At 56.0% G+C, this 21,079-nt stretch overlaps 3 protein-coding genes across 3 annotated transcripts; 1 reads left to right on the plus strand and 2 right to left on the minus strand.

Annotated features, from left to right (window-relative positions):
• The first annotated feature begins 5,171 nt into the window (after positions 1-5,171).
• VAT1 (vesicle amine transport 1) lies at positions 5,172-14,319 on the plus strand. The gene is made up of 6 exons (XM_034070146.1): positions 5,172-5,507; positions 6,932-7,139; positions 7,413-7,583; positions 7,669-7,758; positions 8,654-8,895; positions 9,862-14,319. The coding sequence occupies exons 1-6, from the start codon at positions 5,172-5,174 to the stop codon at positions 9,961-9,963; spliced, it is 1,149 nt and encodes a 382-aa protein (XP_033926037.1). The 3' UTR covers positions 9,964-14,319.
• Positions 14,320-14,625: 306 nt separating this feature from the next.
• On the minus strand, positions 14,626-17,913 carry LOC115945773 (uncharacterized). The gene is made up of 3 exons (XM_034070144.1): positions 17,726-17,913; positions 17,488-17,591; positions 14,626-16,615 (listed from the first exon to the last, which is right to left on the minus strand). Exons 1-3 carry the CDS (start codon positions 17,904-17,906, stop codon positions 14,693-14,695), a joined length of 2,208 nt encoding a protein of 735 aa, XP_033926035.1. The 5' UTR covers positions 17,907-17,913; the 3' UTR covers positions 14,626-14,692.
• A 126-nt stretch (positions 17,914-18,039) lies between these two features.
• LOC101870295 (interferon-induced 35 kDa protein homolog) lies at positions 18,040-20,995 on the minus strand. Its single transcript, XM_005139875.3, has 9 exons — positions 20,922-20,995; positions 20,768-20,851; positions 20,479-20,637; positions 20,076-20,189; positions 19,377-19,518; positions 19,024-19,157; positions 18,689-18,878; positions 18,345-18,451; positions 18,040-18,259 (listed from the first exon to the last, which is right to left on the minus strand). The coding sequence occupies exons 1-9, from the start codon at positions 20,934-20,936 to the stop codon at positions 18,068-18,070; spliced, it is 1,137 nt and encodes a 378-aa protein (XP_005139932.1). The 5' UTR covers positions 20,937-20,995; the 3' UTR covers positions 18,040-18,067.
• Between the last annotated feature and the right edge of the window lie 84 nt (positions 20,996-21,079).

Genomic DNA, 21,079 nt, shown 5'->3' on the forward strand with positions numbered 1-21,079 from the left:
GGAAACTGAAATGTTTTGGCAGTGAAACTGGATTTATTAATGGACTGAGGGGGCAGTTTGTTTCTGTGGAAATCACAGTCTCTTGTCTTGTATAAATACTGGTGCTGTGCGTGGAGCCGGGATGAGGAACGCCCGCGGACACAGGGCAGGGCACGGGGCCATGAAGGCACCCCATGGCTTCCAGCACTGCTTTGCTTTCTGCTGGGACACATCAGCCTGGGCCAGTGTGCACTTGGCAGAACTGCCCCATGTCTTAGGGCCAAGTGCAGGCGGGGCTGGAGGTGTGTCCTGAGCACATCCAGCTGGTCAAACGAGAATTCAGGCCCCCCACATCCATCCTATCATCACATACCAGACAAGACCTAAGACAAGACCAGACAAGACAGAGGGATAAGGCTGCCCTGGGATCATGGTGGTGTAGCTCACCCAGTCTGACTCCTACATTATATGGGCCAGGAAACTGTTGTCAGTCGATTCCGCCTCCCCTGTGTGTTGCTGCCGCATCTCTGTGCCTCCCAACCTTGCCTTAAGCAATGTGATGAGTAACCGTCACATGCTTGTTTCCTTCCACCCTCCCCAGGGAAAGAAGCTTGTGCTCCACTGTGTCATGTTTTGTGAAGCCCTGTAGGGTTTTTTGCCTTCTTGTATGTGTGTGTGTGTGTCACCCGGCTTTCCTGTGGAGAAACAGCAAGAGAAGTTCACTGTGCTTGCTACTGTGGGTAAAGGAGTGCCCGGTGGCCATCACTGTCACCTGGAACAAGCTGCTGCCCTGGACAACACCCTTTCTTGGGAAAGCTTTTCACTGTGTTTCTCAAAAGGAATTAGAGTTTTGCTTTCAACCAACAGATTATTGTGACCCTGCTTCAGAGGAAGCAGGAAACTCTGTAGTGAATCATAGAAATCCAGACTGGTTTGTGTTGAAGGGAGCTCAAAGCTCATCCAGTTCGGGCAGGGACCCCTTCCACTGGAGCAGCTGCTCCAAGACCCTGTGTCCAACCTGGCCTTGAGCACTGCCAGGGATGGGGCAGCCACAGCTTCTCTGGGCACCCTGTGCCAGCGCCTCAGCACCCTCACAGGGAACAGCTTCTGCCTAAGAGCTCAGCTCAGTCTCCCCTCAAGCAGGTTCAAGCCATTCCTGTGGCCTCCTGTCCCTCTTGTGCTGCTGCCCCAGAGCTGGATCAGGGCTGCGGGGGGGGGGGGGGGGGGGGGGGGGTCCTCAGAGCGCAGCAGAGGGGCAGGATCCCCTCCCTGAGCTGCTGCTCACGCTCTGGGGGTGCAGCCCAGCACACGGGGGGGTTCTGGGCTCAAGTGCACACTGAAACCAGGTCATGGGGAGCTTCCCATCACCGAACACCCGCAACTCCTTCTCCTCAGGACTGCTCTCAGTACATAAAATATGTATTAAATTCTATTAATATATATCACAGTGATCCATACATCAATACAACACTCCAGAGCGCTGTAAATCTGCCAGCCACATGGGGCTTTCCTCGGGGACGGAAAGCAGCTGCGAGCGCCTTTTGCTTGGAGCCACTTGGGGCACTGTCAGTGCCGAGCCCTGTGCTCCATTTGGTGCAATGCACCTTTTGGCAGGCGCCACTTGCTGAATCCTGGCAACCTTCAGTCACGGTGTAAATGCTCCGAGTAGGATGCAGAGAGAGACGTGCTGTGACTGTCACCACGTCTGGTGAGGCGACAGATGGCTCTCGCATGTCTGCTCCTCAAAACGCTTCTCCAGTGGCTAGCCCATCCCTCGCTGATCCATGCTCTCTGGGATTCTAATTGCCATGAGGAATTAGCTTTATTGTGTTATGTTTGTGTTATTCCCTACACAAAGGAACCAGAAAACATCCTCAGGATCTGTAATAGGGAAATGTACCGGGGGAAGGCAACCTTTACTGAGGACCTACAGCCTGAAACGTGGAGCCTGTGACATCTTGTTCTCATGCTCGCACAGTCTCAAAGCCTGGTCCTTGACAACCACTGCAACATCCTATTTCCACTGGTAAGCCAAAAACCTGGGACAGGAATAAGGGACACACTGTAATTTCTCGTCAGATCTTAAGTATCTTTTTGTCTGACTTGTCAAATATGTGAAAGAGCTAGAAACGTGCCAGGCAGAACTGCAGCGTGTAGCTGTTAACACGCAGCAGTTACATCATTCAGTCCTGAATGGTGTGTTATTTGATGGTTTCCACTGCAAGATGAAGAGGTGGCAAAGCAGTGGAGTTTGAACACACACACAGAGCAGAAAAGATACAAATCAACAGCAATTAGGAAGGTTAAAAGGAAGAGAGAGAAAAAAGCCAACCCAACAGCCAAATCCCCTTTCATGTGTCCAGCCTGTTTACATTCTGTGCTAGAATAACGCTGATCTGACTCACTGCTGCCATTAATGAAGTTTACACCTCTGGTTGAGCACATTAATTTATCTCAGCAAGCCAAAACTCATTATAAGAGTCCATAAATGGTATCAGATGAAAGCAGCATCCTTCAGCAATCTCAGGGATTAAAGCAAGGAGGCATTCAGCTGACAAGACTTCCGCTGGCAGGACTGCAGTCGGCGCACACATGGGGTGGGAAGCACAATACCTCAGTTACAGCTGCGGATTTCTCTCTATGGAGAGTGATGTGGAGCCTCTGCAGCACCTCTGGAGGTGAGCGGCTCCCTTCTCCCCTGCTCTCTGGACACTTCTTAGGATCCATCAGGCCCAGCAGCAGCTGAAGGACATGGGAGGGTCTGGGGGACTCCAGAGGTTGGCTGCGGACTGATCCCTGTGCAGGGATGGGCAGCACCAAAGGCAAATAAAGAGGGTCAGGGTGGGAGGAGGGAAACGGCTGATTCTGTGATTCTGTCCCCTTGGGTGTGGAAACCTCCTCATCACACACATCCCCTCCCACACTGCATCTGGCTACTTGAAATGCAGCTTCCAGCCAGCACTGGCCTTGCCCTGGGTGCAGGATGTGCACGGTCCTGCCCATTGTGCTCCTTAAGCCAGAGCCAGTGGCTCCCAGCACTGCTGCTGTGGGTTACAGGGGAGCCTGGCTGAGGGGCTCAGAGGGAACAGCTTCTCCAGCAGTAGGAGTGATGTCCATCACCTTTGTGTTTGAAAGCACTCGTCAAAATGAAGTATTTTTAGTTTTGCAGTTCTTTTTCACATGGAGAGTGGTGGAGGGTGGGAATGAACCGAAATGAACTCGCAAAACTTCAGCTTCTTTTCCATTTATGTCACACATGAACTGCACATCATGAACACAAACTGGGCGTTCCTTTTTAGTCCTCCTTCCAGCAGGCCCAGCACAGTGCAGCAGCAGCTGGGTGAGGGCTCTGCACCCTGCTGTGCCTCAGCACCACGCTTGCTTTTCCTTGTAGAGCAGCCCACATCCCTGGGGTGAGCCCAGGGAATGCCGTGTGTGTGGCACAGCCCCTGAGATGCAGCAGTTCTCCGTGGTGCAGAGAAAACCATCTCCCTTCACAAGACACACACCATGTCCTATGGTTACCCCGTCCCTGCAAGCTGCAATGAGCACACTGAGGGGAAGGAGGTTGTGCATTTTCAGCAAGGGAAGACATGCTGGCCAAACGATCGGCTCCTCACGGGTGCACAGCATGTGGATGCGCTAAGCCTGTAATTTTGGGACTGCCATTGTCAGTAAATTATTGATGCTGCGGTGGAAGGTTGAAGTTAAGGAGAGGGATTCTCATTGCACAGGATTTCTGCAAGGACCGCAGTGGAAAAGGTGCCTGCCTCCAGAGGAGGACATGGTGGGATGCTGTTCTGTGCACACCAGGAAACCAGCCTCCTGCCAGCCGTACTGCTTGCTTGTGCTGCACATCCTCAGCCTCTGCAGCTTGGGTTTGTGGAGGGGAAGATGCTGAAGCATCCTCAGCAGTGCTCTTTGTGGCAATGATAGGCTGTGCTGGAAGGGTTTCTTCAGTCTGCTGTCATCATGAGGACACATTCACTGAGCATCAGTTACCACTTGGCAATCACCTCCATTGTCTCTGTGGTCAAAACAGCAGCGCAGGGAACCGTGGCTGTGAGTGGCAGGAACGTCTGAGGGGTTGTGTCACATTTCTTCTACCTGCTGCTCTACCTGTCAAATCTAAATGTAATTTACTGTGATACAGGCACAGTGTCACCCAGGAGGCACAGCATCCTTGTATGTGTGATACAGCTGGGAGATCTCATCTGTGTGCATCCCAATGCTGCCAACACAGGTGAGGCAAAGGCAAAACAAAGGCAGGAGGACTCTTGAGTTCACATGAACCCAGATAGATGGATCAAGGCACTTTCAGCCCCTGGCCCAGGGGGGACCCAGGCTGACTCAACAGATGAGGGGAGGCTTTTGTGGGCTTGGCCCTGCTGGGGGTCCATCGTGAATGAGCTCAGGGGCAAAGGCCAAGCTCTCACAGGCAGCTGTCTGCGGACCCACCACGGCTTTGTTATCTCCTGCCTGTTCCTTGTTCAGTTTCTTGAGAGCAGAGGAGAGGAGAGTCCTGCATGAAAGTAAAGGGAGGTGGAACAAAGCCCTAGGCAGGGTGGCCAGCACAGGGTGCATCCCAAAGCCAGAGGCTCCCCTGTGTCAGGTTAAAGCCATTCCCTTTGGCCTGTCCCTACATCCCTTGTCCCAGGCCCCTCTCCAGGTTTCCTGCAGCCCCTTTAGGCCCTGGATCTGCTTTCAGCTCTCCCCTTCAGGAGCCTTCTCTTGTCCAGGCTGCCCCAGCCCAGCTCTCTCAGCCTGGCTCCAGAGCAGAGCTGCTCCAGCCCTCGCAGCACCCCCGTGGCCCCCTCAGGACTCACTCCAACCGCTCCACATCCTATTTATCAGTCTTTAGTTCCTAGAGCTCTATTCCAAAGCTCTGCTCGAGCTCCTGCGGACTGGAGCTCCACTCCTCCCTCTCGTCCGCTCCCACTCCCGCAGCCATTTCAGGGCTCCCAGGAGCGATGTTTATGACCCCTCCGCACCAGTGGCAGCAGTTACAGTAATTGCAGCATCTCGGGCAGACGCCGCCGCATCTGAACGGGTGTCCCAGAGGAATCCGGCCCTTGGGCTGCTCCACCAGCACAACCGCACGCTCCGCCCCACCCCGCCCTCGGCCGGGCCCCGGCTCTTCGCCGCCCGCCGCCGCCTCACTCCCGCATCCGCTCCCGCAGCTCCGCTCCGCCATGTCCGCCGCACCGGCCCCGGCTGCCGCCGCTGCCGCCGCCCCCGAGCCGGCCCCCGGCCCCGAGCCGCCGGCGGCCGCCGATGGAGCGGCCGAGCACCGGGCGCTGGTGCTGACGGGCTTCGGTGGCTACGAGAAGCTGAAGGTGCAGCCTCGGCGCAGCACCGGCCCGGGGCCGGGGGAGGTCTCGGTGCGTGTTCACGCCTGCGGCCTCAACTTCGCGGACCTGCTGGCGAGGCAGGGGCTGTACGAGCGCCTGCCGCCGCCGCCCGTCTGCCCCGGCATGGAGTGCGCCGGCGTCGTCCGCGCCCTCGGGGACGGCGTCCAGGACCGGCAGGTGAGGGGGGGGAGGCTCGGTTCGGTTCGGTTCGGAGGGGCTCGGCTCTCCCCGCCGCACTGCGGTGGCCCCGCCCCACCGCCCGCAGGTGCGGCCCCGGTGGCCCCGAGAGGTCCCGGTCCCGGCGGGGGTGGGGGCGCGGTTCCCCGGCCGCGCAGCCCCGCAGCAGACAAAGCCCCGGGACAAAGGGCGGCAGAGCCTGAAGGAAGCTGGAGAGGGGCTTGGGACAAGGGATGCAGGGACAGGCCAAGGGGAATGGCTTGAACCTGCCCGAGGGGAGGCTGAGATGAGCTCTGAGGCAGAAGCTGTTCCCTGGGAGGGTGCTGAGGCGCTGGCACCGGGTGCCCAGAGAAGCTGTGGCTGCCCCATCCCTGGCAGTGCTCATGGCACAGGGGCTTGGAGCAGCTGCTCTGGTGTGAGGTGTCCCTGCCCATTGCAGATGGATGAGCTTTAAGGCTCCTTCCAACCCAAAGCTTTCCATAATTCTCTGTACAAACCGTTCTTGGTGGCAAGCACTGGGAGGATGTTGAGCTAGAGCAGGACTGTGGTGCTCCGGAACACATTGTGAACATCCTTTTAAACTCCACAAATGTGGAAGGAAACCTCAAGCTGCTGCAGGGCTGTCAAGAGCCTTCCGAGGGTGCTGAGGTGCAGGCAGGAGCAGGTTGGCTGCTCTTGGTGCTGGGTTTGTGGTCTGCGAGGCTCTGGCTGCTGCATTTCCAGCACCTCAGGGGACAGGAGGGTTGGCTCTGCACATCCCAGACCTTCGTCTCTCAGGGTCCTGCAGTTGTGCTTTAAAACGATTCTGCCGTGAACAGTGAGGAAAATGAAGTGTCTCAAAAACCCGATGCTCAGAGGTGATTCCCTTCCCTCCAGGAAAATGTCTGGGTTGACTGAAGTGGAAATGCCAGCCCCACAAGCTGAGGAGCCTTTCTGCTCACTGCTGTGGCTCTGCCTCTTGTCTGCTTGCTGTGTTTGCTGTATCTTTCCAGTCGCAGAGTGAGCAGATGTTTCTTGCCCAGTGGCATTAAGAGCAGATGTTTGGGGATGCCTCAGACTCCAGGCTTGAGGTTTAGACCTGAGAGGTTTTTCTAAGCTTGGACATGCGTTTTGCAGGGTTCTTCCTGTTAAGCATCCCCCAGGCCTCCTGCCTGTTGGCAGAATGATCCTTTACAAGGGGCAGCAGTGATGTTTCAGTGCTCAGACTCCTGCTCCCAGGGCAGGACACAGGCCCCATCTGAACTCCTTGGGGGTCTGTTGCTACATGCGGGTCCATGGCAGGAGGTGCCCTGGTGTTGGTGCCCAGGGAGTGGACCACGGGGTGCTGCAGTGCCCACAGACACGTGTGTGCCTGGCCCTGATGTGTGATGTCTTCTGCAAGCCTGGCCTTGTTTCAGACCACCTTGTCCTCTGTTTGACTGTAGGTTGGTGATAAGGTGATGGTCCTGGCTAAGTCAGGGCTCTGGCAAGAAGTGGTGAACGTTCCAGCCCGTCAGACTTTCCTGATGCCTGCAGGGATGAGCTTCGAGGAAGCGGCTGCTCTTCCTGTCAACTACATCACTGCCTACATGATCCTGTTTGACTTTGGAAACCTGAGACCCAACCAAAGTGTCCTCATCCACATGGCTGCAGGTAAATAGTCCTTGCCAGCCCATGCTGAGACTCTTGGCTTCAGTGTACAGCCTCTGAACAGGTCCTATAGGGAGGAAGCAATCAGAACAGGGCAGGACTGACCCCATTTCCCAGCAGCTGGGGTCAGTCTCCACCGGTGTGTCACAGGCATCGGGTTGTTCCATACCCTCCTGGTGCTGTGCCGTCAGTCCAAGCAGGGATAATTTACCTCTCCAGGGGTTTTCCTGCCAGCTGGGGATGTTGCCTCTAAGTGTTTCTCACTGCTGTTCTCAGGTGGTGTGGGAACTGCTGCCATCCAGCTGTGCAAGACTGTAGAAAACGTCACCATTTTTGGCACAGCATCTGCCTCCAAGCACGACGTACTCCGGAGCAGCGGAGTCGCTCACCCCATTGACTACAGAACGATGGATTACGCAGAGGAGGTCCGGAAAATCTCTCCCAAAGGTACTGGGTGCTGGAGGACTCGTACACCCGTCCTGCGTGTGTCTCCAGTGCAAAGAAACTCCCGGTTACTCTCGATTCCTTCTAGGTGTTGACATTGTCCTGGATCCCCTGGGAGGATCTGATACATCCAAAGCATTTAACCTCTTGAAGCCGATGGGCAAACTCATCACTTACGGTGAGTGTGAGCAGAGTGTGCCCCAAGCCCTGCTCCTGCCCCAGGGGGAGTGTGTGATGGCAGCGTGCTGTGGATCTGCATGGGATGCTCGGGATGCTCTGTGCCTGTTGCTCACTGCTGCGTGTAGTGCTGGGATTTCACAAAGGTCTTTAGGAAGCTTTGCCTGAGGGGAGTGAGGTTTGTGCTGTGTTCTCAGAGCTTTGCTCACAGGCTCTTCCCTCCCATGCTGAGATGTCTCTCCAAGGACGAGCCAGTGCCTGCAGGGGAAGCTGGAATGTCCTCAGGAGGAATGCTGGCACAGCTGCTTTGTCCAGGCTGACTTAATGCACAGCACTAATAGAGCCTTGCTTTTCTGCCAGAGGATGTGTGGGTGATGAGGTTTGAGGCTACTGAATACTTATCTCTCCATTCCCCAGGCCTGGAACACTGTGATTTTGTCCCCTAGACAAAGCCCTCACACAACCCCCAGTGGGATTCCAGACACATGCACCAGTGTACGGCTTCTGTCCCTGCTGCTGCAGCGTGTGGCTCCCCTGAGGAAGCCTGGCTCTAGAAGGGGGTGCTGTCCTGCCAGCCTGGCTGGATGTGACCTGTGACCCTCTCTTGCCTCTGCCAGTCCCACTGTGCTGCTGCTGCCCTCCCAAGAGAGAAGTTGTTCTGGATTTTGGTATTTATGGGTGCCCTATGGTCCAAGTTCTGTGTCCCTGAGGCTGAGGCAGGTTCCTGCTTCCATGGGAGGTCAAATGGGCTGATCCTGGTGTGATCCAGTCCTTGCCTCTCCTCCATCACTCTGGTTAGCTGTTGCCCTGCATATAGTCTGAGCTGTTCCATGGGGTGCCTGCTGCCTCTCGGGTTGTGGTCATTCCAGCTCATCTGTGGCTTCCTTTCTTTTTAGGGGTAGCAAACCTGCTCACTGGGCAGAAGAAGAGCCTCGTGGCTATGGCTAAAACCTGGTGGAACCAGTTCAGTATCAATGCCTTGCAGCTCCTCCATCATAACAAGGCTGTGTGTGGCTATGACCTGGGCTCCATGGAGGAAGAGTTTGAGCTCATTGGACGTGTTCTATCCAAGCTGGATAACCTTTACAGTCAAGGGAAAATCAAGCCCAAAATAGACTCTGTATGGCCTTTTGATCAGGTGAGTCTGAGTTAACATATAGGTTGCAGCACCCAGAAATTACTGGGTGAGTGTATTCTGCACAGTGAGCTCTGGTTCAGTGTGAAGACCTTGCTCATGGGGGCTCAGCTGTTGCAGATGTTTAATAACCATCTGTCCTCGGGTATTCAGTGCTCTTGTCCTCTTAAGATGTTAAGGGGGAGTAAAGGGGCTGGGCTTTGTGCTCCAGTGCACAGATCTGGGCAGCACCAGACAGCATCCCTATGGAATAGGGCAGGTGCTCAGCTGTGCTCCATGGGCAGCAGCAGCCCAGAGAGGGTCTGGGTTCTGCATCAGACTGGAAACTGCCCTGAGTCTGCAGCCTGTAACAGAGCAGACAGCTGGGAATGATGCTACTGCCCTTCCACCAGGGAGACAGAGCCCAGGCAGGGAAGCAGAATGAGGATGTTGGGAGGGGCAGTGTTCAGCAGCTCTGCTCTGTGCTGATGCATCCATGTATCCAGGCAGATTCTCCCCTTGGGAATCCTATGCTGGGGTAGGACATAGTAACAATCAGTGTTTATACCCATTGTCTGGCACAAGTGCTTAAGGAAAACTGATGAATCCAGGCCTGGCGCAGGTGCTGTTTTGCTTAATAACAATAGACCCCTGTGCATGTTTGTTCTGTGGGGCTCTGCCTGGCTGTTGGCTGGGTTTCTGCAGTGCCCCCTCTGGAAAGGAAGCTGTGAAGACGTGCACTTCACTCTTCATGGTTTGCAGAGCATCCTTCTTCCTGTTGGAGCTGGTCTCTGTGAATCCATGAGGACAGTTTCTCACTGGGGATTCATCATGTCCCTGGACTGGGGGAGCTGCCCAACTCTGTCCAAGATGCACCCTGCCAGGAAAGCTGCCCCTGGATGGCCCCTGGACTAGTCTGGGTGGACCAGGCACCCAGGAAGGGCCAGTGCATGGCGGGTGTGGGTCTCACAGGGTTCCTGTTGCTTCCAGGTGGCAGATGCCATGAGGCAGATGCAAGAGAAGAAGAATGTTGGGAAGGTCATCCTGGTTCCTGAAGCACCCAAGGAAGAGTCCAAAAAAGAAGAGAACTAAGGAGAAGAGATGGGTGCAGATCATGAATTCGTGGGTTAACTCCTTGATCTCTTTGGGACCTGGAAATGGACAGATCAGTAGCTTCCATCTTCACCAGAACATCGTGCTTAATGTTCAGCTGAGGTTTGCATGCTTTCATTGTGACCGACCCCTTGCCCTCGCTGTCTGGTTTGAAGCCTGCTTCTTTCATACACTTTACTCATCACTTGTTTCTCTACCAAGTTCCCAAACTCCCCTCCTTTTCCCCTGGCAGTGCAGGTGGAGCTTCCAGCAGTTGGTGGTTAAGAACTGCACAGCCCATCACTGTAGAGACAAGGTGTTAAATGCTGTAGGAGCTGCCAAGGCTCTCCACAGAACCTGGTCCTGTGCTGACAGATGGGGCCAGACTTGGGAAGTTTCCTCCACAGCCAGAGCAAAAGCAGAGCTGCCCCAGTTTCATTCTAGCACTGGCTACTCTTCTCTTTACACTAACCACACTCTTCCCTCTGCTTTCATAGGCCTCTAACACCAGTCAGTTTATAACAGCCCATGTTGTCTTTGCCTTCTAAATGACCATCCTGGAGTCTAGGGCATCTCACACTTCATTTGCAGTCACTTCTCTGCGCAGTCAGCAGATAACCTGACAGGCTGGTCTGTGGCTGAACACAGAAGTTCCAATTGGGTAACTTGATCTTGTCCATTTTCTGATTCCAAACTGCATAGGGAGATCTAAATTGTGTCTGATTTTTAGAGACCATAAGGACTCAACTGTGTCTCAAATGACTGGAACAATTGATGTTGGCTCTGTGCTTTAGTAATGTTGGGCTCCAAGCTGGTATTGTTAAGGCTAAAGTTCACCCTCGTGTTTGTGTTTCCAAGGGCTGCAGTGTTGAACCAGACTTTAGCAGGATGGGAACAAACCAAGCCCGTTAATGCTTGCTTTTCGGTGTGTGCTGTGGAGGGGCTGCAGTTGGGGGAGTAACTTGCAAGAACCAGGCCTGCGAGCCCTGCCCATTGGAGCTATTGCCAGGTTATTGCTGTAGATGGTAAAGAGCTCAGCTCTGCCAAGCCTCTTGGCCTGGGCATCTTGAGCAGTTGAAACAGTGCTTTCCATCCTCCTCTTGCTAGCTCGATAGGTATCCACTCGGAGCTGCTCTCAGCTCGTGATTCAGTGCTGCAGCAGGGCTTGACTCTTCTTCCTCTGAAACTGCAAGTCATGGGACTCGTGGGCTCTCTTCCAACACCGAGGGCTCAGGAGCTGCCTGGGATGCTCCTCCCAGGCCAGAGCTCCAGTTTCTCCTCTCTTTCTTCCGTGCATTTGGAAGCGGAGCTGTACAGAGCCTCGAGCCCAGTCCTGTGAGCGCTTATCCTGGTGGTGCTTCCTCTTCCTGCTGGACCCTGTTTCCAGCCCTGAGCAGACTGAGGTGCAGTCTGTGCCTGCCTGAGGCTGTGCCATGGGCTGTGGGTGCTGCAGGCTTTTAGGCTTCATTTCGGATTTGAAAAGGTAAACGTGAGGGCACCAAGAAGAGCTCCCTATTGTGGCAAACCCTTGCTACTGGGAGTCCTGCTTACCCAAACCCCAAGGAGGGGGTGAAGGACCCCATGTGCTGAAGAGCAGCTCTGTGCAGGGCTGGGGTTCCTGTGCAGGTGAGGAGGCTCCAGCTCTATCCTGTCAGTGTTCTGTTCCAGGTGCTTAGGCCCTAGTTCTTTAGCAGAGCATAGACACAGCCTCTGGGGGCCCTGCTCTGGCTCTACTGCTGCTTTTCAATACATTGAGACCAAATGAAAGCTGCTGTTCAGTTAAAGCTCCATCGTGGGCAGATTTGGGTGTCCCACGGATTTGTCACTGCGCTTCTGACCCGAGAATTCATTCTTAAGGTTGTGGCCAGTGCTCCAAAACGTGCAGTCACTCACCTGACAAAGGGAGGGCTTTGACCTTGAGGAGCTTCCTTGGATGCACCCTGACCCTAGGGAGACTCCTTGGCTGCAGGCTTGCTGCTCAGAGCAGGACCACCTCAGAATGCTTCTCTGGCAGGGCTCTATTTGTACCCCAGTCAAATCTGATCTGTGGTAGCCCCCCTTGCCTGAGGACCCCCCCTTCCCCACTGTGTACCTGCTGCCCATCATCATGGGGGCATGACAGGAGCTGCGGTGGGAAGGCTTCGTGGGATTTGTTTGGCCTCTGCCATGGTGGGAGCATCTGGCCCATGAAGTGTTCAACCAAGCCCATTCCCTTGGAGCTCAGAGGAGGCTGGAGCCTGTCACACATCCTTGTCAGTCCATCTCTTGTGCTCCATATGTGAACTTCACAAACATGGTCTAATGAAACTCAAAAGCACAACTTTGAACCTTTCCGAATCCAAAATCCTGCTGCTTCTCCTTTGAGCCTGCCCTCTCGTGCCAATTCAGGTTCAGTCCAGCAGAGCCTAACGCTGCTTTACCAGGTCTGACAACAGAAGGACTGTCTTAAGTTGCTCAAATGGGAAGTCTGGACCTCTGAGTTCCTCTGAGAAACTGGACTTCACCTTGAGGAAGGAGCGGTGTGCTCACAGCCCTGCACACCTTCAGGTGCTGCACACTTGGAATAGGGGAGCACTCTCCCACTGTCTGTCCTAGTAACATCCTCTCCTTGCTTTACTCTTGGCCAAGCGTGTGCTCAGTGCCTTACTTGGATGCTCTTGGATCAGGCAGCATAGAAAGGCTCTCACAGGCTGTCCATCCCAATGCAGCTTCCCATAGGACACCTCTGCCGTGCTGCCTTGTGCTCCACCTCAGAAAACAGTATCTCGGTGCCTTCTTCTACATGCCTGTAAGGACTAGGAAGTCACTGGAGCCTTTTCCATTCTGGCCTTTCAAAGTATTGCCAAAAACCAGTTACGACTTTTGCTAGCTCTCTTTTGTGAACACTAGTGATGTAGTCTGACTTGCCGTGAATGAGACGCTCCCTTTTCGTGTGTTACAGCCTTCCCAGGCTGTGGTTCCCTGCTCCCCAGTCCAGAGGAGCTCCATCGAGCCCTTGTCTCCCCCAGGGCAGCTGCTCGGCTTTAGGCAGTCCTTGAGCAAGGCTTTATCTGCTGCCTTGGAATCAATTCCAGCTCTCGACTCCCTTCCTGTAGCTGCTCATGTGCTCTCCCTGCGCATTCCTGAAGCCCTTATCAGGGCCGGAGTGCTGAGCAGTTACTGTTGGTTTGTGTTTAGCACTGTCTGGTTTACGTCCCTTGATAGCAACAGTGTTTTCTACAGAAAGCCAGGATTAAGTGTAACCTTGCTCTCCACCGCCTCACTCCCACTGCTCCCCTCTATGGGTTGGGGTTGGTTCTTCTTAGGTGGGGTTTGTTTGGGGTTTTTTTTTACCTTGTTTTTTTAAATGGACATTTTATGGGCTAAGAAGTATAGAACCGATGTACAACAACCCCAAGTGTCTTAACTCAATGTTAACCAGCAGGTTTGTGTACTAAGGACCAAAGCAAAAACCAAACGAAACCCCAGGATCAGAATCATTCCCCTCACTGTTGCTTAACTGCTTAGGGCAGAGTGAGGAAACAGGAGCTTGCTGTGCTCAATAGCAGGGTGACATTCCAGCTCCAACAAGTGCCATTTAGTGTTTCTGTTGCTGATTGCCTGATCCAGAGGTTGTGGTGAAGAGTCCAGGTGAGCAGCTCATGGCAGGAGCAGTGTGCCCAGCCCTATCTGCTGTGGCTGCTCAGTGCAGGGGTGCCTGTGCAGTGCCTTTTACTGCAGGTGCCTTCCCGGACTGGTCTGGGACAAAGTGCAACCCCTTTGCTGTCACCAGGCTGCTTCTGCCATGTTTCTGACTCTGGATTCTCCCGAGCTCACCTGTGTCGCAACTTCTGTTTGCATAGAGGAGCATGACCCCTGCCAGATACCTTTGAGCTGTACCGGTTTGGACAATGGTATTAAACTGGAATCGGTTGACCAGGGAGAAGTAGGAAGCACCATGGGCCTCAGGCTTTAACTGGTGCAGGATCCTGGCCCACTTACAGCTGCTGTCAGAGGTGTGAACCCACACTTGTTGTCTAATGAAGGCTCCAGTGTGCCAAGCCCTGGTGATGGCCGAGTGGACTGGCGAGTATTACACGAGCATGATGTGAAATGCATTAGACTGAGCCTCTCACACCATCCAGTGTGGTCTGTGCTGTCCGAGTTGTGTTGGTTTGGAGTGTGACCTGAGTGAAACTCATCCTACAGCCACATGGCAAATCTTTGTATTCCGCTTTGTGCGTGTAACCAAGTTGGACAGAAAGCAAGTGTGCCAATGCTGTTTACATGACTATGCTGTGTAATGCTCTTCTGTCTGATGTTACCATATGCCTTATGTGTTTCAGATATTAATTAAAAGCATAACAACCCACCCTGCCCATGGTCTGCTGCTCAATCTGCTGCTGGAATGACCCCTCTGCCTCTTCCTTCCCCAGGCAGGCAGCAAATGGGTACAGTCAGTTTACTTCCCAAGGGAGAGAACACACCTCTCAAGGAGGACTGCTCACTGGTTACTCATTGTTGCAGTGATGCTCTAACACCCTGGTCTAGAGGGCACCTATATTTGGGTAGCAAGCCATTAGCTGCTCTCTGCCCTTTCCTCTGGGTCTGGCTGTCTCTGTAGCCAGCTGAGGTTGAAGCAGGTGCCTGGGGTGATAACAAGGCATAACCAACCCCTAAAACTGTAGGGGTAAACGTTGTTTATTGTGTTCCTCCCGGTACAGGCTCTATGGTCTCATGGAGGCAGCTCTCACATGTGCTGTGGGTGCTCCCCAGCAGAGCAGCGGGGTTCCTGCTGGCCCCAGAGCAGGGCTGGGGCTAGGTGCTGGAGGCTTTGGGACTGCACCATCTGCCCGAGCTCCTGCTCTGGTTTGGGTTGTGCTGCTGAAATCCACGTCAGGGCTGCATAACTGGCTGCTGAGGATGCGCATCCCGGATCTGCAGGGGAGCTCTGGTCCATGCTGAGGCTGGGGATGGAGGTGCTGCTGTCACTAACCTGATTCCTGGCTGCCTCTGGGGCCACAGGAGCTCCTTGGACAAACATCAGCTCTCCCTTGAGCTTCTCCCTGTCCTCTGCCTGCAGCGTCGGCACAGTGCAGTCCCCAGCACGATGCTCCGAGAGCTGCACCCCCCCATTGCTGCACAGCTCAGTGACAGCAGGGCGGAAGATATCCTTCAGGCAGGACCGCTTCAGAGAGTCCAGGCTCATCCAGTCCCTCACCCTTCCATCCCCCCTGCTTGCCCGGGGTGTGTCCTGCGGCTTCTCTCCTTCCTTTAATCTTCGCAGGGAGAAGCTGTTGGAATGTTGCAGAAGAGCCTTGGGTTCAGAGGGTTTAGAGGTCCTTGTGTCAAAGGCACTGGATGTGCCAGCAAGTGAGTGGTGCTTGATGGGACCTGAGCCTCTAGAGTCTCTGTTGTCTTTGCCCCCAAAGGCAGACAGAGCCTCGTGTCTTGTAAGCCTGGCACCTCCTTTCATCTGCTCCCATTCTTTGGGGTCCTTCTGCTGAGACTCTGCTGCTGAGCCCAAATCCACAGCTGCTGTAGAGCCACCAGGCTGGTACCACTGGGTCCGTGCCATTAGGTCACCTAGACTTAGAGCACCTGTTTGCAGTGGGTGTTTACCAGAAGGCAGTGCCTGCCCCACCGGTGGGGGGTCAGGGGACCTCTCAGCCTTCATGGTGCTGAAGCCGGCAGGCAGCTTGAGCTCACGTCCCTGCTTTGGCCTGCCTGGGCTGAACCTTGAGGCTGAGGTGCCTGCAGGCTCCTTGGGCTTGTGCAGTGCATCCTCTGTGGTGTGGGAGGTTGTTGGCTGTGAGGGCAGGGAGCTGCTGGCCGTGGCCTGTGCAGCACCTCTTCTGGCACTGAAATCCTGAAGATACTGCTTGGCCTCAGAAACATCAACAAGGTTTCCAATAAGATAAAGCTGCTTCACATCCTCATGGCAGAGCAACTGGGGATACAGCTGCTGCAGCTCTTGTGTCAGTGCCCTCAGAGCCTGGCTGTCCATACCCAGTCCTCCCTTGGTGATCTTCTCCTTGCGCAAGCTCACCTCCAGCTGCTGGTAAAGCTCCTGCAGGGCCAAGCAGGCCTCTCGCAAGGCAGCCGTGTCCCCAGCCATCCCCGCAGCAGGCTGCAAGTACAGCGTGGTGATGCCATCACTGCTGACATCCACCACATCCACCCGATGCTGCTGTAGCACACCCTGGTACTTGGCAGCACAGAACCTCTGCATGTACAAGTAAATGTCTGAGTCCATCACTAGGGAAAAGTCCTCCAGGTGCTCCACAGCTTTCCCATCCACAGGTCCCCAGGGTGATGGAGCTGTACCTGCGTCTTCACATGCCTGGTCCCAGTTCGGCTGCTTTGCTGTGTCTTGTGCTGACTCAGCAGAGTCGGGCTCTTGCTGTGGATCAGCCATTCTGGTCTCTTTGGCCACATGGCTGGGATCTGGCAGGAGGATCTCTCCAGCAGCTTGGCTCTTGAGGTTCAGGCTGCCCAGCAGCTCTCTGCTGAAGGCCTGCAGCTCAGTGAACGGCCCCTTGACTATGCAGTGGGTATTCTTGGAGTCAAAGTTGAGCTGCACATTGCTGTAGCCTTTATACAGGTTCCTCAAGAGGGCTTTTCCAGTAGGAAGTTTGCCATAGTCAACTATCACAGAAGCATATAAGAAGATCTGCAAGTAGATAGCAAAGGAATGAAAGAAGGATGAAAAATACCCCCTTCTAAGGCAGATGCACCCAGTGCTGCTTGCCACAGCCCCTGTGTTGTTATGGCAGAAAGATGACATGACCCAAACACCTCCCAGCATCCTGCTTTCACAGGGGATGGGAGCCAACAGGCAGGACTGAGAGCCCCAGGGAGCCCAAGCAGCTCTTGGACCTTGTACACACGGTCAAAAGCTTTCTGCAAGCAAGGAACAGGAGGGGCAAATCGCAGAGAGCTGCAGCTCCACGTCTGCATGCTGACAGCTCTGCACACAGCTCACACCCAACAACCCCATTGTCCCTCCTGCCTCTGGAATGCAGCTGCTCTCCTTCTCTCCCCGAGCTTCAGATGCAGACCCTCAAGCACCACGGGCTTGCAGAAAGGTCTGCAGTGCTAGGCTGACTCCCATGCCCCTGTTGTCAGTGCTCAAGATGAGGTTACTGCCGTTCTCTGCTGAAACTGCAGACAGAGGGAAGAACTCCCCAGCGCCTCCTAGCACCAATCCCTCTCCAAAGCTGTGCTGAACAGGACACAGGAGCAATACACAAGGGCACTAACAGGATCCCCCACTTGTCACCAGATGGGCTAGGGAGAAGTGCTCCTTCCCTCCAACCTGACTGTTCACCCTCACTTTAACAGGCACAAACACCAAGGAGCACATGTCCAGCCTGTCCCACTGTCCCTGTGCTACCAGCATGGAAAAGATTCCTCCTTTGCCTAGGGTTAAAAGTGGATTTGCCTTAAGTCTAATTAAGGTTAAAGGAGGGCACGAGGTCTCCCTTTCCCGAGCACAGGCCCAGCAGCAGTGGGGATGCCATGGCCACGTCTGCTCTGTGCTACCTCATCGAGGCTCAGCTCTGCGGTGTGCGCCGTCACTTCCAGCGGGTAATTCTCCCCTCCGATGGACAGGATGTGATTCTTTACCTTCAGGATCCTCTGGGCCACTGGGTGGGAAAAGCACCAGCGTCAGCCCAGCCCCGTGCTGAGGCACAGCAGCACCGCCCCTGCCAGGACCACACGGGGCAGGGGGGTCCGGCAGCGGGCAGAGCCCAGGGCCGGTCCCTCGGGGGGCCGTTACCTTCCGGTGTCTCGAAGGTGACGAGGGCACAAGCCTGGCGCCCGCCCGGCACCACCTGCACGTCGGTGATCTCTGCGCCGCCGTTGCGGGAGCGCAGGAAGTGGATGGTCAGCTTGTCAACCATCCTGTCGGGGGGCAGGTCTGGGGGGAGCCCCCCGACCCGCACCGTGCTGCTCACCATGGCTGCGCCGAGCGCCCGCACCGGCCCCAGCCCCGCTCCGGCCCCGCCGCTCCGGGAAGCGAAAGAGAAACGGCCCCGGCCCCGGCTCCGCCCCGAGCCCGCACCTCCCTCCCGGCCCCAGCACACGGACACGCCGCTGCCTGCACACGGTTTAATCGCCGCTACTCCGCGTCCTCCGTGAACACGGCCACGCCGCGGCCGCCCGCAGGGATGTAACCGAGGGCATCCACCTCCCCCCCGCCGCGGCTGGGCTTCTGGAAGTGGATCTCCAGCATGTCCCTCATGGGCTCCTCGCTCAGCACGTCCGGGATCCCCGAGAGCAGGACGGTCCGGGGACAGCGGGAGGGCTGGAGCTGGGCAGAGCGGAGTGAAGAGTGGGGCTTCAGGAGCCCCCCGCTCTGCCTGGCCCTGAGCCGGCACCAGGGGTCGGGCTCTTACCTGCAGGTTCGAAACCTCTCCACTCACGCACGGGGATATTTTGAGCTCGTATGTTTGCTTCCCCAAGGGCACCTGGATGCGGCCTCTCTCAATCAGCAGCTCTGCCACTGCCGGGGGGGGAAAGGGGAGAGGAAAGCCCTGGATCAACCCAAAGCCCCCCTGGGATCCTGGGGAGGTGACAGCCCTGGCACAGACACTGAGGCACTGCCAAGCCTCAGCTCACCGGCACCAGCAGCCTCAGGAGGGACAGGGGAGCCGGAGCCTGCTCTGCCTTCCCGGCTCCCCACAGACACAGCTCCATCTGCTGCCAGGACATGACCTGTGCTCAGCCCTCAGCCACGCACCTCTGTCCTCTGCGAAGGTCAGCACTGCCTGGCCACAGTTGTTCAGGAGCTTCGTGCTCTCCACCTCACCACCCCCGTTCTTTGCCTTGCCGAAGAAGACCTCCAACTTGTCCAGCAGTGCCTCCTCGGGGATGTCCCCGCTTGGCAGCTCAGACAGGATGATGCTCCTGCTGCTCTGAGTGAGCCTGATCTGTGGGTAGCCCATACTCGTCAGAGCTGTGACACCGACGCACTGGGCTGGTGCTGGGGACCCAGCAGAGGCATGATGGTGACAGAGCAGAGCTGGTCCATGCCCTGGGCAGCTCAACGGGGAGCTGCAGGCCCTTGGGACCTACCTCCAGGGCAGATGGCAGCAGTACATCCACTGGCGCTGCCTGCACCCGCACTCTGCACTGCTCCAGCTCCTCCAGCTCCTCCCCACAGCTCAGCTGCACCGTGTGCTCCTTTGCCTCTATAATCCTCTGAGCCACTGCAAGCAGGGAGAGCCCCCAGCACAGGGGATTGATGCCTGCCCCGAGCACGCCATAGGCTGGGATATGGGGCAGCACTGTGGGGAAAGGGCAAAACCTCCACAATGCTGGCAGAGGGGACAGAGCGCCAAAGCCTGGCCCATGGAAGGGAAGCAAGGCAGGCTCCAAAGTCGAGTAACCACAACACTCAGCTCTGGTGGGGCTCTTCTCACTCTTACCCTCTGCCTCCTCAAAGGTGATGAGAGCTGAGCCACCCTGCAAAGGGTAGTGGACCAGTGGGGTAAGCTTCAGTTTGTTCAGATCCTTGTTTGTCACAAGTCCCTTAAATGCCATCTTCTTCTCTGGCAAGACAGGCAGCATCTAGGTTTGAGCATACAGACAGCACCTGCAGAAGACTGGACCCTGCACAGGGCCTGTCCCTGGCAATCCAGACTTAGAGACAAGCTCATGGCTCAAAATCACAGAATAGTTTGGATTGGAAGGGACCTTAAAGCTCACCCAGTTCCAAGCCACAGGCAGGGACCCCTTCCACTGGAGCAGCTGCTCCAAGCCCCTGTGTCCAACCTGGCCTTGAGCACTGCCAGGGATGGGGCAGCCACAGCTTCTCTGAGCACCCTGTGCCAGCACCTCAGCACCCTCACAGGGAAGGACTTCTCCCTTATTTCTAATCTGAACTTGCCCTGTTTAAGTGTAAACCCAACACCCCTTGTCCTATAAACAGCTAAAAGAGCTTCAACAGAGTCTCTCCCAGGGTCTGGCTGTGCCTGAAGTCCCAAAGCCAGTGGAGCTTCTGGTCCTGTCACGGGAGCCACCCGCTGGCAGGAGCTGTGCCAGTCCTCATACGGTGCCCAGCATCATTCGCTTGCAGCCAGTCCAGCCCCGTGCCAGCAGACATGGGTGCCCACACACACAGTTACCATCTCTGGATCCTTCCAGAAGACCATCTTCCTTTTGTCTTCCAGTGTCTTGGTCAGAATCTGATGCCTCTTCGTCAGCGTGTTCTTCAATTCCCTTGCTAGAAAAATGCTGTCCTGCAATGAAGGAAAGAGGAGGCAGCAAGGGAACGACCCAGACACACATGCTGCCCTTAAGCACAGCCCTACGCTTGGGCACAGCTCCACTTGCACTGATTTTCTGCTCTTGATGACCTGCAGCCCTACCCTGGGGGGTCACAGCCCTCCAGTGCATGGCACAGGCCTGATGTGGTGCCCTGCGAAACCTCCACCGGGTGCAAAGTGACCTCAGAGCATTGTGCCCAGCGACGTGTCCCCTCCACCCAAGTGCCACCGTCCCCAGCCCACGTTGCCTCTGGTCCCCAACCTGGAGGCAGATCTCTTCTTCTCTGTCTAAATACTGTTGCTGCTTGAAGGTTTCATAAAGCCGTTCTCTCTCCTTCCTCAGCTCTCTCGTCCTTTGCTTCACAGCTGCCGTTGCCGTCTGCAGCTCCACATGGTCCTGCTCCAGAGCGCTGCAAAGCTCCTGGGAGCGGTTCCATCAGTGAGCCCGCAGCCCTGCTCCGGGCAGCCCCAGCCCCGCCTCCCTTCACCCCCTTAACTCCCGACTCGTAGCCCAGGTTACCGAGGGACCCCGAGCTCGCAGCGGGACGCACCTTCCAGCGCTCTATCTCCTGCCGGAGGTGCTCGGCGCTGAGGACCACGGACCCCGAGGGGCAAGGCAGCTGCACGAAGGACTCCTACAGGCAAGAGAGGTGTCAGGGGAGGGGGCCCGGGGCCCTGCGCCGAGCCCCGCGGCTCAGCCCTCACCTCCTCCGCTTCCATGGCCGGGACCGGGACCAGGACCCTTCACTTTCACTTTCACTTTCGTATCCGGCCCCGCCTTTCCGCTTCCCGCAGCAGCCCCGACGGGCGCCTCCCCGCGGCCCGTGCGGCAAACGGCACCCACGGAGCCAGCCCGAAACGGG

The sequence above is a fragment of the Melopsittacus undulatus genome, chromosome 17, assembly GCF_012275295.1.
Source record: "Melopsittacus undulatus isolate bMelUnd1 chromosome 17, bMelUnd1.mat.Z, whole genome shotgun sequence".
In the NCBI taxonomy this organism is placed as follows: domain Eukaryota; kingdom Metazoa; phylum Chordata; class Aves; order Psittaciformes; family Psittaculidae; genus Melopsittacus; species Melopsittacus undulatus.

What these genes read in the sequence shown, in the direction of transcription:
- LOC101870295 (XM_005139875.3), bottom strand. An exon ending in AGGAGATAGAGCGCTGGAAG is followed by an intron (nt 20,638 to 20,767) that starts GTGCGTCCCGCT and finishes AACCGCTCCCAG; the next exon opens with GAGCTTTGCAGCGCTCTGGA. An exon ending in TCTGGAAGGATCCAGAGATG is followed by an intron (nt 19,519 to 20,075) that starts GTAACTGTGTGT and finishes GCTCAAACCTAG; the next exon opens with ATGCTGCCTGTCTTGCCAGA.
- LOC115945773 (XM_034070144.1), bottom strand. Translation starts at nt 17,906, where the DNA reads ATGGTGAGCAGCACGGTGCGGGTCGGGGGGCTCCCCCCAGACCTGCCC. An exon ending in CACCTTCGAGACACCGGAAG is followed by an intron (nt 17,592 to 17,725) that starts GTAACGGCCCCC and finishes TTTCCCACCCAG; the next exon opens with TGGCCCAGAGGATCCTGAAG. An exon ending in CAGAGCTGAGCCTCGATGAG is followed by an intron (nt 16,616 to 17,487) that starts GTAGCACAGAGC and finishes ATCTACTTGCAG; the next exon opens with ATCTTCTTATATGCTTCTGT.
- VAT1 (XM_034070146.1), top strand. Translation starts at nt 5,172, where the DNA reads ATGTCCGCCGCACCGGCCCCGGCTGCCGCCGCTGCCGCCGCCCCCGAG. An exon ending in CCTCATCCACATGGCTGCAG is followed by an intron (nt 7,140 to 7,412) that starts GTAAATAGTCCT and finishes TGCTGTTCTCAG; the next exon opens with GTGGTGTGGGAACTGCTGCC. An exon ending in CTGTATGGCCTTTTGATCAG is followed by an intron (nt 8,896 to 9,861) that starts GTGAGTCTGAGT and finishes TGTTGCTTCCAG; the next exon opens with GTGGCAGATGCCATGAGGCA.